The 16,321-nt window shown below is 37.4% G+C and overlaps 2 protein-coding genes across 3 annotated transcripts; both read left to right on the plus strand.

Moving 5' to 3' along the window:
- The first annotated feature begins 554 nt into the window (after positions 1-554).
- On the plus strand, positions 555-6,096 carry LOC145227851 (uncharacterized). Of its 2 annotated transcripts, none has more exons than XM_080092775.1 (10): positions 555-846; positions 1,315-1,419; positions 2,428-2,537; positions 2,850-2,902; positions 3,312-3,437; positions 3,752-3,868; positions 4,201-4,299; positions 4,676-4,834; positions 4,921-5,021; positions 5,097-6,096. In XM_080092775.1, the coding sequence occupies exons 1-10, from the start codon at positions 730-732 to the stop codon at positions 5,319-5,321; spliced, it is 1,212 nt and encodes a 403-aa protein (XP_079948901.1). In that variant the 5' UTR covers positions 555-729; the 3' UTR covers positions 5,322-6,096. The 2 variants fall into 2 exon arrangements, with proteins under 2 accessions (XP_079948901.1, XP_079948902.1); XM_080092776.1 differs by having other exon boundaries at positions 641-846; positions 1,318-1,419.
- A 462-nt stretch (positions 6,097-6,558) lies between these two features.
- LOC145227850 (pseudouridylate synthase PUS7L-like) lies at positions 6,559-14,797 on the plus strand. The gene is made up of 10 exons (XM_080092774.1): positions 6,559-7,221; positions 7,825-7,995; positions 8,358-8,517; positions 10,681-10,812; positions 10,976-11,072; positions 11,386-11,514; positions 12,053-12,164; positions 12,229-12,656; positions 12,720-12,964; positions 13,254-14,797. Exons 1-10 carry the CDS (start codon positions 6,603-6,605, stop codon positions 13,426-13,428), a joined length of 2,268 nt encoding a protein of 755 aa, XP_079948900.1. The 5' UTR covers positions 6,559-6,602; the 3' UTR covers positions 13,429-14,797.
- Positions 14,798-16,321: the final 1,524 nt, after the last annotated feature.

Consider the following 16,321-nt stretch of genomic DNA (forward strand, 5'->3'; position numbering starts at 1 on the left):
CGCATTATTAAGTAAGGAATTAATAAGCAGTTTAGCAAGGCATCTTTCCAAGATTTTAAAGTGCATCCTAAAAAGTAAGAAAAAAAATCGCGGCACAGTTTACAAATGCTAATCAGAATCGTTTAAAATAATTATTCTTATTCGTCACATACACTGAAAAAAAATGACCCCAGGAGAAATGTATGGAACTTTTTGCAGATGTGGAAAACAACCCTTTAGCTAGGTTTGCTCGGTTACCTTGACTAGTGTGTTTCTGATTTCCGACATTGGCAGTAATCATAACCTTTAAGTTCTGAAAACAGCCAACTAATGAGCAACTTCTTCAGCAGAATTCAAAAAAGAACTCTTTAAAACTTACAAAATTGCAATCGCCTTTTCGGATAGGAGTCTCTAACACTAGTCGTTTTAGATATCCGGTTGTACCGCCGTTTCTAGCATGGCTCAATCCTGCAAACACAGCACAAGGCCAAAAGGTGCCTTCTAAAATCTTTGATTCTGTCAAACACCCGCTGATAATGGCCGCCAACCGCCAAAATACTTGTATTGTTACGTCACAGTGCAGGCACAATCGCGCATTCAAGCTGTGCTGAAGGCAGCAAAATCTCAAGCAGCGCAGAAACAGTTTAAAACCCACGCGTTCTATTCACAGGCAATTCAGTTTTCAAACGCATTTGCAGGGCACGCATCTTAGTTTGTTGAAACTAGATTTTCTTTACACACGAAGTTATAATGGTGGTCAGTACAGCCGCAAATATGGAAAGAAATATTGCTTTGAACAGAATATTTAGTGAAATGGGTGCTGTAGGAAGAATGCAGCCAGTGGCGCCATTGTCCGAAATAAGAATGGTAAGTGAACTAATGTAGTGTTAATGTTTCATTTGCTGGGTGGTAAAACACAATTTTCTGAATATCATGATTACCAAATATACCAATATCATGATTATTATCATGATTTATCATGATTATTTTAAGATAAAATCGGTTAATTTTGGTAATGTTGGATTCAAACGTATGTTTAACTTTGATTGCTTTTTTGTGGGTCTTTTGCACGTCTCAATTTTAACAGTCATAAATTCACAGCATATATTATTAAAATGTGTTGCATTATAAAAAAACTTATCATTAGTTTTTCGTTGTTTTTGGCTCAAATAGTTTAGAATCCAAATACACACTGACACTGGATTGCTCACTTTTCATTTCAAACTTTCATATTAAAATATTTAGTTTAAATACTCAGTCGTGTGTTTTTCGCACCAACCTGTTATGTTAAGTTACTAAACAAACGACAAACTTTTAATTGTAATTTTCCCACAGCAGAATGACGTCATGATCAAGTTACCTGGTCACGTGCCAGTAAAACGCATGGCATCCTGTCCTTCAAGTCAACACTTGAGGGCGATGCCGAAGAGAACCAGAGTGGTAAGTTTGTGTGTTAAAACAAAACTTGAGTTTGTTGAGTTTTTTTGAGGTCAAAAGAATATAATTCAGTGACTTGAAAAAATGCAAAATAGGATTTTGCTAAATCAAAATGCAGTGTTTTGAAACTTTTATTTGGCCAAAGTTGACTTTCGGCGTGGTCATGTCAGAAATATTTTTTCCAAAACAAGTTAATTATAAAAAATGCAGTTTTGATTTTTTACCATGTTTCGGTTTTCCCGTTTATTATAATTTTCGTTAGCTCAAACGAGTAAATTTTTGAACTCTAAAACCTATAGTAGCTGTTGGCAAAACAAAATTATTTCCCGTTGTTTGCAAACCCGACTTGACTGTGGCAGCGTGACAGCATATGGCGGCGCAGTGTGAATAATTGGAAACAATAGAAATTTATCAGATCGGAAAATTGAATCAAACTGTTACCGTCTGGCACCGTTGATCATCTGTTACGTTATGCCGCAAGCCAGCGGTTCACAAACTTTTTTATTCGCAAATATGTACTTAAAAATGGTTTATGGCTTCACACATGCTGAAAAATTTTCACAATTATTTCTATTGTATGGTCAGACGCTTTTGTGACAGCTAAGTTTATCAAATTATCATATATATGTAGTTTTCGTGGCCTACTGCTGGGTCATTGCTCAACAGTTTGGGAACTACTGCCCTATTGGTAAAAGATAGCACATTTAAATGTATTGACTAATGCCAAACTTTCATCTATTATGTCTGAATTGTTTTCTGCATAGTTGTTCTACATGGATTTTAACGGTTGTAAAAAATGTATGACATTTGATTTTGAATAGTTCAAAGCGTCATCCTTCTTGTAATTGTAAAATATCGTTTACAACTCAATACATAAACATCACGCGTTGAGATATTGTTTTCTTAACGTACCCAAGCAACTGCATCAGTAGGAAAACGGCGACGTTGCTTCGTTCAATTAATGCCAGTCTAATTTGACGTTTGTTTACCACGAGCAATGTTTCCACGCAGATGGCCACGTCCACCGCCCCTATGGCGCATTCGACTGCTCCCTATGCTGTGGCTTCACCTGGCAAACTTATGGTGAACCGAACCGCCTCCAGCCATTGCATGACGCCGAGGTAAGATACTGCAGATGCAGAACCTGTATTCATGTTAATGCAGAGATTTTTAGTTGAATATGCAAGGATATGTAAGGTACCTGAAGGTATAAGGCACTTTTTTAATGTATTAGAAATATAAAGTTTATACGTACTGACAAATGTTTACAAAGTTTGCGACGTGTTAGCTATGTTTTTAGTTTGGCTAACGGTTTATAGGTGGACCATCAACCTGCAGGTAGAACATGTTTTTCATATTAATGCACACTTCATGTCAAGGAAATAGATATTTTGTAGTTTATTTCACACCCAAATTTCACGATTTTGTTTTAGTTCCAACCGAAAAGGTCTTTCATTTGCGCCAATCAACCGAACCCGGCAAGAAGGTGAGACGATCTTGTTTTCTCATGTTTGTACTGATTGTTATAGTGGACTTTAAAGCATTAGATTAGTTCGAGGGTCATAATATTTGCTAAAACAACTTGGGTTTCCAAGCTGTTAATGGAGCTGTTTGTTTTTGTTCATGTCAAATAATGCTCCATTTATTTAAATACTTGCAATCTCTTGAATGAACGCACCATTTATTTCTAAAGTCCTTGCTGTGCCACCTTTTCTTTAACAATTGCATAAAGTATGATATTGTGAATAACAAATACACATTACATAAATAAAGAACGAATTGCTCTTTGCTTGTCCTCTTGTTAGCCGTGTTGTAATTTGTTTGAAAATTATTGCTATGTGCGTTCATTTACAAAAGTTGTGTTTTTACAATAGCAATTTTCTTTTTCTCTTCAGTTCTTCCAAGCAATTGTTGCACAAAGGAAAACATGTGTTTCGGAGTTCTGACGTCATCAGTGCCCGTGTCTACGCCACCTTATGGCAGCACCAACTTTCAGTTTCCATCTACTGAGAGTGTGAAGCGTAAGCGAGCTATGCAATATAGTGATGAAAAGCATGACCATAGAATATCACTAAATCATTCCTTAGCTCTGCCACAGTAAATCATTCCTTCATATTTCCTGATCTGTAAGAACAGCAATAGAAAAATAATATTACCCGATCTATGTTCTGTTCCTAGGATTAACATTATAAAAAATGGCTTAGAACCTTTGGTTTATGTACAGAAACTATTTTAATGGTCATTTATTTTCTACCGAAGACTCATATTTATGAAAAAAGCTGGAAAAGAAATGTCTGCCACTGACGTTTTAAGTAATTTTTTTTCTTCCTTACAGCTGTCAGGAGGAAGAGCCGCCCACTCCTCCGCAAGAGCAGGAGGAAAACTTCTCCCTATAAAGGCCACGTGATCAGCAACACGAAAACAGATGAGCAGTTCGAATTGAAACGACGAGGTAAATCGCTGTTTGTTTGTCAAATTGCTGTCGTCACCTGGGCAGTGAAACACATGGTCCATCTAAAAAATACAGGATCGCTTGGTGCACCTTTACCTAGCTATATAAAGGTGCACCAAATGGTAAAAAGGTGCACCAAACGATAAGGGTGCACAAAGTGATGATAGTAATGCACCAAGCGATCCAAGTGATGCAAACAATCCTGTATTTTTTAGATGCACACGTCAAACACCTAAATACCACTAACATAGTTAGTAAAAAGCCAAAACACAAATTGAATATTTTAAGATTTTGCTACACCGCGCTAAACCGATTGTTGTTTTTCATTCAAGAATCGTTGAAATCGCAACCGAACGCTTTGGTGATGTACAACTCCTTTCTACGTCAAATGGAGAAGGAAGGAACCAAACAGAGCAAGTCTATCAAGAAAGGTACGTTACGTTTTAAAACAAGTTCAAGAGGTTGTTGGTTCGAATCCAGCTGCGAATATATATCTCCTGCTACCTGGTTGACATACTTAAGTGATTCTATGTGATGGCAATGTGGTTAAAAACATACTTCAAAGCTTCGTGCTGTGAAGTTTGTTTTAAACTTCACAATGCTTTAATTAGAAGTTTGGGAAGGTGTCAGTGAACGTACAGGAATTGCTTAATCCATTGAGCACAAGCTGAAGAAGAGGTTTAAAATACGAAAACATGTATTCGTTTCTTTACGTGTTCGGTGGTATTTTTGAAAAAATGGTCCAGGCACTGTTTGTCCTATTGTCTTGGCGCAAATTAACATTTTATCATTTGTTTCAATCTCCAGATCAATTAAACCAAAGCACCGGTTACAACCGGGGATTCACCCCTAATATGACGTCAACACCTCAACACAAATCCAACACTATGACGTCACAAACCCCGAGAAAGGCTCCCGTGACGTCAGATTATTATTCTTCGTCGCCAAAGAGCAGCGGATTCGACGGTAAAAATATGTTTTGCGTTGATTGGACAATTTGATCATGTGACAGTGTCTATGACGTCATAACTAACTTGCACTATTGTGAAAAGATTCGTTTGACGCTTTCCTGAAGTTTATCGAAGATGGTGCGCTTGCTGCTAACGAAAAGGAGCTGATGAAACAATGCTCATTATCACGTCACACAAACGAAGTAAGTGTGATTTGCCTATTCAATATTATTCAACATTTTTTTAGTGTTAAATGTAACAAATCTTTTGATTGGCAGCATTGCGACGGATCTGGCTCCAACAAAGGCGAGAGTGGCTCCACTACGCCGTCTAGCGGGTTTGGGTCCTTGTCGGAAAGCGAATCAAGGAGAAAAGAACTTCCGCAAATGTTTCCGATTGGCGCTCCCCTCGCTGCGTCCAGCCCTCTTCAAACTCACTGCCCCGTAAGCGCCACTAGTGGCGGTTTGGAATTTGGCTCCGATGTATGGCGCCCCTGGTGTTAGCTTTCCCTTGTACTGCGTGGAAATTATAAACTGAATTTTAACGATGTTGCTTATTTGCCCTTTAGAAAAAGTGTGTTACGTGTTTATTACGCACACAACAGCCATTATGACGCTGACAATTATGTGCTTGTATCTCTATATACGGGGCTGTTTTCATATTATTTTTCATTTCACATTGTATTATTATCATTTGGTTTCACTCTTTACTTCCGTTCAGAGCTTCCGGATATGAAGCCAAATCAAAAGCTTTCGAAGCTTCTTTGTTTTCGACGATCGGTCTTTTACTATTCGTAATAGTAGACCGGATTATTACAGGGTCGGTCACTACTACATTAGTGACGACCGGATTTTGTGTGTTATGTGTTTTTTGATGACGTACTATTTCATTACGTCATAGCGTTCGCGCGAGTCGCTGGTGTCATGAGTCATTGTCAAACATTGTATGTTTGCATATAGGGGATTCCCCCTAAAATCTGTTTGAATTTTATTTTTTGTCTTTCACAAAGTATATGTTGTTTATATTTTTACTTTTCTGCACAGTTTATTGCAAATGCTTTTTTCTTTTTTCGTGTACATTTTGCAACACGTGCACCCAATCACATTGTTCTTTTCTTTCATTTTCTTTGCCTCAACTAGGCACCTTTTTTGCTTTAAACTCACATCGTTTCATCACTGCTTATTATTTTTTGCCCCCACGTAACCGCTACCGCTAGATGTCGCAACCCTTCTTCGCAACTTGATTTTACTTTTCCCCAATAAAATGTTTTTAGCCGTTTGCCCCGCGTCTCTTTGCTAAAGTCAAAAGTAAAAGATGTATCTGCAGTTATTTCTCCAAAGATAAAAGTGAACGAAAATCAAACTGATGTCAAATGTCAATAAAAAAGGCTCCAAAAAAATAAAAAATAACACCAAAAATGTTAACAATCAAACTTTTCTCCCATACTTATTTAAAAAGTATGGCAAGGTGGGGTTTCCCCACTATTGCGGGAAAGACAACATGTGATTTTGATCAAAGTCTACTTAAAACTAAAGGAGTTTTATATATAAGCACCTTATGAAATAATGGAGTTGTTGAAATTGTGGATGATCTGTTTTAATTTTGACAGTATATTTACCAATTAATTACCAAATGACAGTACGTAGCTTTTTTACCAGCTGCCTTATAAAGTTACAAAACTCTATAATTGAGGCATAATTAAAACCAAGCAGTTATTGTTATTAATATGATACTATGAGTTAGTCCACATTGTTTGTCTTAACAATAAATTATGTTTAGTTGAGATGAAAAACCTGGCATTTTTGCATGAAACACTGCCTGGATTTACGGGAAATTTAAAAACTGTAACCAAAGATTTTAAAGTTTGGGAAATTGACCCAAATGGTGTTGTGTGTGGACAACAAAGTAATGACAAACTTCAAGTAAAAACAGCAACTAGTGAAGAAAGGGACATTAGCAGTGATATACAAAAAAAATTACCCGAACCTGTTTGCAATGATGACCTAAATATCAAAAATCATAATGTAGTTGATACAGATGTGGAGGCTTCATTTAAACATGATGAAACCTGGTGTCTTAAACATTTAAGGCAGAATTTATCTCAACCAAGTGATCTGCTTCATTCTTATGCTACAAAAGTGTTGAATGATGAAAATCCTGCAGAAAGCTTGGACCTTGGAATATTTGAAGACAAATCAGAACGAACAGTTTTACACAAATGCATTCGCTTTGTATATCCACAATTATCCTCTGAAACTTTAGACAAAGTAAATATTATTGTAAAACCTTGTCAAGTGTTTGCGGCCTTCAAAGATTTGTTAGGAAGGGAAAGAACATCATCATTTCTTCAATTTGCTTTTGTCACTAGTAGAGAAGAGATTCAAACAGAATACAACTTGACAGGTTTGAGATTAAATTTGTTTTTCATTGTTCGATTATTATTTGTCATTGTACCGTGTAAGTTTTTAATCCTTCCTATATTTTGGTACATTTTAACTTCTAATTAAGATTCCTGTCAACCGCATGTGCAGGTTTTTTTAAGGTTTGGTTTGGGTGACCGCTAAGTAGTTTTAAGAGACCGCAAGTGTTTCATTTAAATACCAAAAAATAGCCATATATTTGCAAGTCCAAATTTTGGGAAACCGCCGGAGAAAATGCGGCATGTGGATAATTGCGAGTTCTGTTTTACTACATACCGATACACAAATTGTCCATTGTGAGTCAAGAAAATGATCGAGTTAAATAAATATCCCAATTAATCATAAGCGAGTCTTGGTAGACTGGAGTTAATGATACCTAAACTTTGTTGGAGTTTTTTGTTAATTCAATATAGAACAACATATTTTATTTGACTCAAGTTTATCTTAATTGATTAGGCATCTGTTGTGCAGAAGAAGTGACTTATAGTGAAGACGATTTGTTTTCATCATGGATATAATACAGTGTATTTATCCTTAGCATTAAAGTAAATTGAAACTAACTGCTAAGTATTTTTTTGCTTCACAGGAGATTTTGACAAAGCCACAAGAAGATCAATCCATTTTGCAATTGACAAACATTTTGGCCGGTTGTTTGTTGCAAAAACTAAACCCAACTTCAAAAATCCTTCAGAAACTAGAATTGAAGTGAGACCAAGACCAAAAACTTGCAAAGAAAAAAGAAATAAACAATTTTGTAGTAAGTGTGCATAAAACATATGCAAAACAAAAAAATGTGATGCACTGCATAGAAAGCATTCAAAGATTGTTGTTTATGACATGAACAATTAAACACAAAAAGTGTTAACTTGTTAAAAAGACAAAGTGTGAAAAGTCTGGTTTGGTAATAGATGTGTATGTAATTTTATGACAGATTTTAAAAGGGCACCTGATTTGTCAGCGTTAGTAAAAGAGGTGCCATTGATGTGTATCTAGTTAAAGGACACTTTGCCTTTGTATGACAAGAAACAACATAATAATAATTATTATTATCTCCGGATATGTTATTTCTACCCATACCCACAAAACAACCCAAATATTGTAGAATTTCTTTTGTTTCAGAGTTTGTGCTTCATAAAATTGACACAGAAACATTGGAAGCAATTCACCAACTGTCAAAATGTTTTAATCTTCGACCTCACTGTTTCTCGTATGCTGGTTTGAAGGACAAAAAGGCAGAAACCTGGCAATATATGACAGTTGAAGGCATAAACTCTGCGAGGTAACCACCACTGCCGCTTGTGGCATAAAATAATAAATATTTTTGCCGCTAGTTGTCGCTCATGTGGTCTTTTTGTGCCATTCCGTGTGCACGAAAAATCACGTTGTCTAGAAAATTTGAAACGACCTTTAGACAGTTGATCGCTTATGACACGTTTCAATTCAGTTGACTTGTTTAATCCAAAGTCTATATAAAACACAAGTTGTCCTACTTATTGTTACGCAATAAAGCCTATGGAGCCATTTTGTGTCCAAAATGACACAGCAGGCAAAGAAAAATTACACATAAATTGTCTGATTTTTACAAACTGGAGAGCTTAAACGCGAAGTTGATTCGCCAAATTGAATGAAAATTTCGGATTCTAACATTTCAACGCAATATTAAAAGCTAAATTGCGGTTTTTCATGTAAACTTTAAATATTTGCGTTTAGCGAGCATTATCACTCTCAAATGTTAGAACCCAAACATTTTATTTGATTTGGCCTATCAAATTCGCGTTAAAGCTCACCAGTTTGTAAAAATCAGACAATTTATGTGTTTTTCCCTATACCTGCTGTATTAATTTGGACACAATATGGCGTCCATGCGGCTCTATCGCGTAACAATGGGTTGGACTACTTGTGTTTTATATATACTTTGGTTTAATCCGCTGCGATCTTTGTTTAAAAAAATGTTACAACGCCTAAATTTTTTGGCAGCAGTTCTTACCTTTTTATCATCGTTACCCGGAAGAACAAGTAGATGAATTTTATTTACCCCCTTATCAAAAAATGTCTATGTCGAAGATGTATGACTTCACGCAACTAAACAATATTTACAGTACGCCAGGCCCATTAAAAGCGCCATACCGAATCAGCCGGTCACCAAGCATTCACCACCATATGGCATGGCGTAGGCTAGAAAAATCTAGCCTGCGGTGGGATTCGAACCCACGACAGGAGTCTTTCCGGGACTTGCGCTCTACCAACCAACTGAGCTACACAGGCTCAGTGGAGAATCCGCGGAAAGTTGAATCACAAGCACCGTTGCCTGTCAGATTGACCAGTATCAGTTAAATTTATAACTGGGATCAGCCCTGAAGCGTCTATGCAGACCAGCGATCAGTTATGAATTTGTTCATCTTAACTAAATAATATTAGTGTTATTACACCCATAAAAATGTCATCCACAGGATGAAAACCACTCGTATATGGTGACGGACTGCCCATTTTTGTCTGGTAATATGAAAAAAAAACTTCGAAGTAAACTGAGCCAACCCGGTCACATAGCACGCCACCAATTAACATTTACTTAAACTGTGAAAATCTTTGCATTGCCATGCACAGTTAAATTCAAATTCGCGCCCTTTCGAATATTGCTACTCATTCACCCGTGATTGTTTCCGCTTGTGACGTCACTATGGAGAATAAACGTGCGAGTTGACTGACCCGGGTTCTACTACTCAAATTCTCACCCTGTGACGTCACAAATGGAATATTTGATTCGTTTGATAATATTATTTCTGAAATGAAGTTTCTAGGCGTTTTTTCTTGTTAATTTTTTCCACAATCTTGTTTTAAACTTGACACCACAAAAAACCTGTTGGCACTCCAACTGTTGCGTCAATAATCGCATAATCCGACACGTAACAATGAATCATTGTGACGTTATAAGACTTTGTTCACGCGAATTTGGATAGGTTTCAGCTGTGTGAAGGCTGAGGACTTTTCATTTGGGGGTTCATTTTTGTTTGTTTCGCAAAAAGGTGACAAAACACTCGGACTTCAGAAAAAAATCATCTCATATATGAAACTGTCGGTTTGCAATATGAAAACAACAAACGAAAAATTGGTTTAAAGAACAATTGCATTGTCAACCTTAATTCCTTGTTGTGATTCAACATGCGGCGGTTTCACCACTGAGCCTGTGTAGCTCAGCTTGTAAAACGCGAGTCCCGGAATGACTCCTGTCGTGGATTTGAATTCCACCGCAGGCTAGATTTTTCTAGTCTGTGCCTTGCAGTATGGGAATGGTTGGGAGGCCGACTTGATTTGGTGTGACGCCTTCAATGGGCCAGGCGTACTATGATTAATAAATGAGTATGTCATGATCGCTGGCTTCGGGGCTGATCCCAGTATGAATGAATTCATCTTAGTTAATGCTTTGTTATTTTTTTCCTTCTAGTTTGACGAAACTTTCCACCAAGCTACCTGAGAATCTACGTGTATATGACGTCACCGAAACGTCATCTCATATTCAACGTGGTCAGTTGGCGGGAAATCGTTTCTCGATAACAATCAGAAATGTTCGCGAATTGTAAGTGACGTCATAATCAATTCTGTCGATGTCAAAAATATTAATCATCATTGAAAACTTGTTATTGTCAAGTATAAGTTGTTTGTTTGTTCCGAGTTTAATTGATCTGCTTTGGAGCCCCGACCACTTGACCTTGAAACTTCACGTCCACGTGCTTTTGAAGGTCACCGGAGCGCAGTGCTTATGACGCCACAATGTCGGACGAGTTATATTCACTTCAATTGAAGCAGTTAATCCACGATTCCATATCTCATAATGAGGTGAGATCAATGAATGTTCGCTTGGTTACTTAATTTCCCTTTGAACTTTTTGTGATTTTACTTTTGATTTGTATTTCACCAAGACACACGTTGTACAGCATTACCATGCTTTCATGTAACGCCTGTTTATTTCCGACTTGGTAATAGATTAAAGCAAAACAAACTCAACCAAACCTAACAGTTAAAGCGTTGGCAACTAAATATATTCCGTACAACAATACAATGTCTTTCGTTACTCTTCAGTTTGAACTTGGTTTAAAAACTCAATACTTTTTGAAGTAGTGTTTGTATTCCTTCTTGTCATCTGTTTCAGACGAAAGGTTTCATCAATTATTTCGGCCCACAACGATTCGGACGACAGTTGAGTGAAGTAATTGACCGATCAGTGAACGCCACGTATGAAGCGTCGTCGATCGGTCTTGCAATATTAAAGAAGGATTTTGTGAGTTTTTCAGCATTAACATTAAAATCGTAGTACAATTTCATCTTGATCATGATAAGATAAATCGAAAAACAAAGGAGTTTTCCAAACTCTTTTATCTTAATTACTGAGTGGTGTGATTCGTTTTGTTGAAAACATTGACAATGATTGCGCCCAAACAAAGGATATTAATGGATAAATTTGAGTTTAGTTAAACACATGTCAATTGTATTTTTTTCACGATTTTACAGATGTTTGTAAACTGCTGTATGTTTTAAGTAAGCTGCAGTCAGTGCACTTGAAGTAACAGAACCGGTGTAGCAAGGCTTTTCAGCCTGTTACCCCCAACAAACTAAAGAGCTGTAATCTGGCCACACTAGCCAACACGGCCATTGTCTTGTCACCAGCTGCACTGATGAAATCGTATAGGTCAAAACAGTGTGTACTGTCTGTAGCTTGCTTACCACGTACTGGCGATATGCATTTATTTTGTATTGTTCTGGATCTGGTGATTTTGACGTTTGACAACTTTTATGCTGTACACTGGCGATGTTTTCAGAAAAAATCTGTTGAAATTCTACTTCGACCGAACGATTTCTCTGATAAATGTGACAAGTTGTCAAAAGTGGATGAGGCGAAGAGATTGTTTCAGGAAACCGGAGATATAGAAGGTGGAATTTGCATTTTAGATAGCTGCTATCCTTCAATAAAATAAACCAACTTCATTCTGCACAGGAACACTGGCTTTGATGCCGAAACATAAATCCCGCGAGGTGGCGGTATTACGGGCTCTCAGAAGATTTCGTAGTGACGTCACAAAGCCAAATCGTAAGCGACGTCACGAAGATTCAAATACACCGACAACCCAAGATAAAAACGTCATAGGTGTTACGTCATCAACGAAAGAAAACGTTCAATGTGTCACAATGCGAGTTGATGACGTTAAAGTACCAATGACGTCATTGATTAATGACGTCACGAAGCAGGATGCGTATATGAAAGCGTTGTTGAGTTTACCGCACTCGGCCATTATGCTTTACGTTCACGCCTACTGTAGTCACGTGTGGAACCACGTGGCCGACGACAGAGTACGTCGCTATGGTTACCGGGTTGTTGAGGGAGATCTCGTCCAATCAGACAGTGGTGTTCTTTCACGTGACCAGGTTTGGTTTTGAAAATATATGCTTTTGTGAATTGCTGACATGATTATCTTTTTTTGTTTTAAGGTCCACGTAGTTACGCCGCACGACGTCGCTAACAAGTCATTCGCGCCGAGTGACATCGTCTTGCCGTTGCCTGGCAACAAGGTGACCAACCCGCCGAACTTGGCTGAAACTTACCACAAACTGCTGACAGCGGATGGAATCGACACGTCTCCGCAGGGTGGGGCTTTCAACGTCAATCAACTAAAAGTTCGAGTTCCAGGAACCAATAGAAAGTTGTTCCAGTTTCCTAGCAACGTTTCTTTTAAGTGAGTCGCGTTGTTTGTTTTGTTTTTATGAATGAATGCTATTGATAGTTGACTTGTGCTGTCCCTGTGGCGTTGTTTTCATGGACATATTGGTGTGTAATTAAACTTTGCGCTGATTAAAATTCACTGGCTCAGTCAGTCAAAGGTTAAGCAGGTTTTGAACCAAGATAACGTACTAAATTAAGCGTTGCAAAAAATTTGAGGTAATTATTTCAAGCACCCGTTCTTTTGTGTGCATTGCTTTACATATTAGGGTTGAAATTAATAAATTTGCTGCTTGAATTCGCAGCTTAAAGCGGTCGGATGACAGAATCCAGCTCGATTCAACTGATGACACAGATGTGGTGGGTTCGAATCCCACCAGAGACGGATGTGATGTTAAAGTTAATTTCGATCTCCCCTCTTCTTGTTACGCAACTTCCGTGTTGCGTGAATTGTCACATGGTGGCGTAGCTAGCTGGTGAGCAATAAAATACATCGCAAAATTAAAAGAACCGTTTGAAGCACAAAAAATGAGGAGAGTAGAAAAGGAATCATGGAAATTAAAAGTTTGCTTAATGCAGATGGATGGCGCATAGAGCAATATAGAATATTTAAATGCTAGATTGTGTAAAACTGTTGACGGTGATTGGGGTGATATTTTATAACAAAAATGACAATAAACCCAGTTTATAAACATTTAGTTCCAAACCCTATCCTTGTCTCACTGTTAATTTGAATAACTTTGCTAAAACGCCATTTATCGGTATTTAGTAGGCCTTTTATGTTGTGAGTTCCTATGTTCGTAACTGTCGTGTAGTCTTACGGTTGTACGCAACAAATTAATACACATCTCATGCAGGGGTAATTAAGACGAAATTTAGACAAAAATTTCCAAACCTAACTTGTACCCAGCCTAACTTAAAACTCTGAACTGGTGATGTGCATTAGACAAGGTGGATCAACTTGTTTGTTGTGATTACTCGCTTATCACAAGCTGCAAAAACATCAACAGATCATCGAAATTATGATTGCGGCCGAACAAATGCCAAAATCGGCAAAGTTTGTTTGTTTTTGTTGCTTTAACGAGCCTTCTCGAAAGATGGATTCATTCCAACCAAATTTTGCAAACTGTTTGCAGACAAATCGAACCCAAATAATCATGTCCTAAAATCTTGCAAGAATTGGGTTTGTTAAAATTTGCTTAACTGATCATGAAAATTAGTGACAAACTATACAAAGTTTCAAATACATGCGAGTCCTGTAATTTTAATGTGTTGATATGTTAGTTATTAGTTGTATGTTTTATAAATATGGATGGTAATCAATTCTTTAATATTGTATTTGACTAAGGAATAAGACAGACTGCGCACATAAAAAAGTGCCATACAAATGTAAGTACTGTATCTACATTAACAAACGAACTGGAGACGGAAACAAAATTATGTTCATTATTAAACACATTTACTACCTTTGTGGATTGTTGAGTTTATTTCACTTGGTGAAAGCACACACATAGCGACACAATTGCACTAAAACAATCACCAAGCTGTAAATAACGTTGATTAAAACTTTACAACTTTCCTCTTGCAACACCTTTAAGCAAAGAGCCCCGTTGTCTAGTTTGTTATTAAACATCAGTTATGAATTGTTTGGTGAACTTTCAACTTCATTCAGTCTGTTCGATCGACATTCAATTCTCGTTCCACCAGCGGTGGCGAATTTGAACGATGACGTGTCCTCCTGGTTTCCGACTCAAGCACTGCGGCAAAACACACGAAACACAATCGCCCGTTTGTGCGCCGCTACGTTCATTCACTCAGCATTATGTTGGCAATAAACTTACATATTTGGGTGTTGTGTGGGTGGTTGTTAAGCGAGTTTTGTGAGGTTATAACCATGACACTTGGATTGAAGTTATGCAATAATGCCAACACATAGAAATATAACGCCTGTCGCATGTTGTCTTATTGCGTGCTTATCTTGTACTACTTTGCTCAACCTTTCTGTCCCAGTCCAAAGTTGTTCTTTAGACTAAGTTTATCCTTCATATGTGCCTTTGCTTAAACCGCTAAAATTTAATGTGCACTCGATAATACGTAGATCTATTGACCTAGATACTGCAGTACCATGATTGCTTTGTTTTATTATGAGGAGAGTTTATAGAAGCTTCTCAAACAAATGCTTTGGTCAAAACAACGTCCATTCGTCTTAATAACGGCGGTCGGTCAGTGTTGTTTTAAATGAGCCTTTCATTTCCCCACAAACCTTACGATCCATTGTGCAGATGCCAATAAATGTCCCTGGATCATAAACAACCGGTTTCGCGAGCGTTTGATGTCGGAAATATGCTTAGCAGCATGGCACGCGAATCCTTTTCGATTTTTTTATGGCGGAAATTGGACGTTTTAAAATCGCAGGTTTGCGAGAAGTAATGCGAGTCCACCAGTACTATACCACGATACGTTTTTCTAAACCTTTCGATTCATACATTTAATTTCGGCTAAACTAGATGTTCTCAACTTTTCGTTTTCACGCTGGCCGATTTCAAAGACTGACTCCCGTATTTCTAATACACCGATCCCAAAAAATAATAAAATTCCTAGACTTACTTACATTGGCCCCCAAACTATGTTAAATTTCTACAGGTTGGTAAATATAAGACAATTACCCTGTAGAAAACCTCATATTTAAACTAGCAACATCACATGGAGCGGTGTTATACAAGTGTAAATTTTGTGTGTTATACTACTGCTTTGTGTTTGAAGATATGCCATTATACTGATGAAGGCGTCTCGTATGTCCTATACGCCGTTTGTTTATAATAAACTGCTAGAAACGCCGTTTGTTTATAATAAAACTGCTAGAAGAGCAATTGTTTATTGTATAAGTATGTAAGTAATGTTTTCATGGTTGGTTTAATTTTTTTCCCACTTGTTTAATGCCAAACTCTACTTAAATATTCGGTTTGGTAAACTCTGCTAAATTTGACTTGCAGCACGCAACTGACAAAAATTTGGGCGCTGTTCTTGGGATTCGATCCCTTGACCACTGGAACTTAAATATCCCAGTTAAAACTGAAGCTATACACTTGCGAAATAGGGTTTAAGTGTTTGAACTCCTAAGTCATGTTTTCACTTTTTTGTGCCAATATAAATTGTGACGTCACACTAGCTGGACTATTCATCAGGAAACCAGTGAATAAGGAAACGTTTCTAAAAAAAACATTGTTTGTTAATCATCAATTACCAGCTTATGACGTCATCAACCCTGTTCCCCGATCCTTTAAGGGTTCGGACAAAGTACACGAGAAAGTTCATCGCTACCCTATGTCTGCCTCGAAGCAATGTTCTCAATACCAAATACTACAAACTGATG

Source organism: Phallusia mammillata, chromosome 5, assembly GCF_965637545.1.
Source record: "Phallusia mammillata chromosome 5, kaPhaMamm4.hap1.1, whole genome shotgun sequence".
NCBI lineage: Eukaryota > Metazoa > Chordata > Ascidiacea > Phlebobranchia > Ascidiidae > Phallusia > Phallusia mammillata.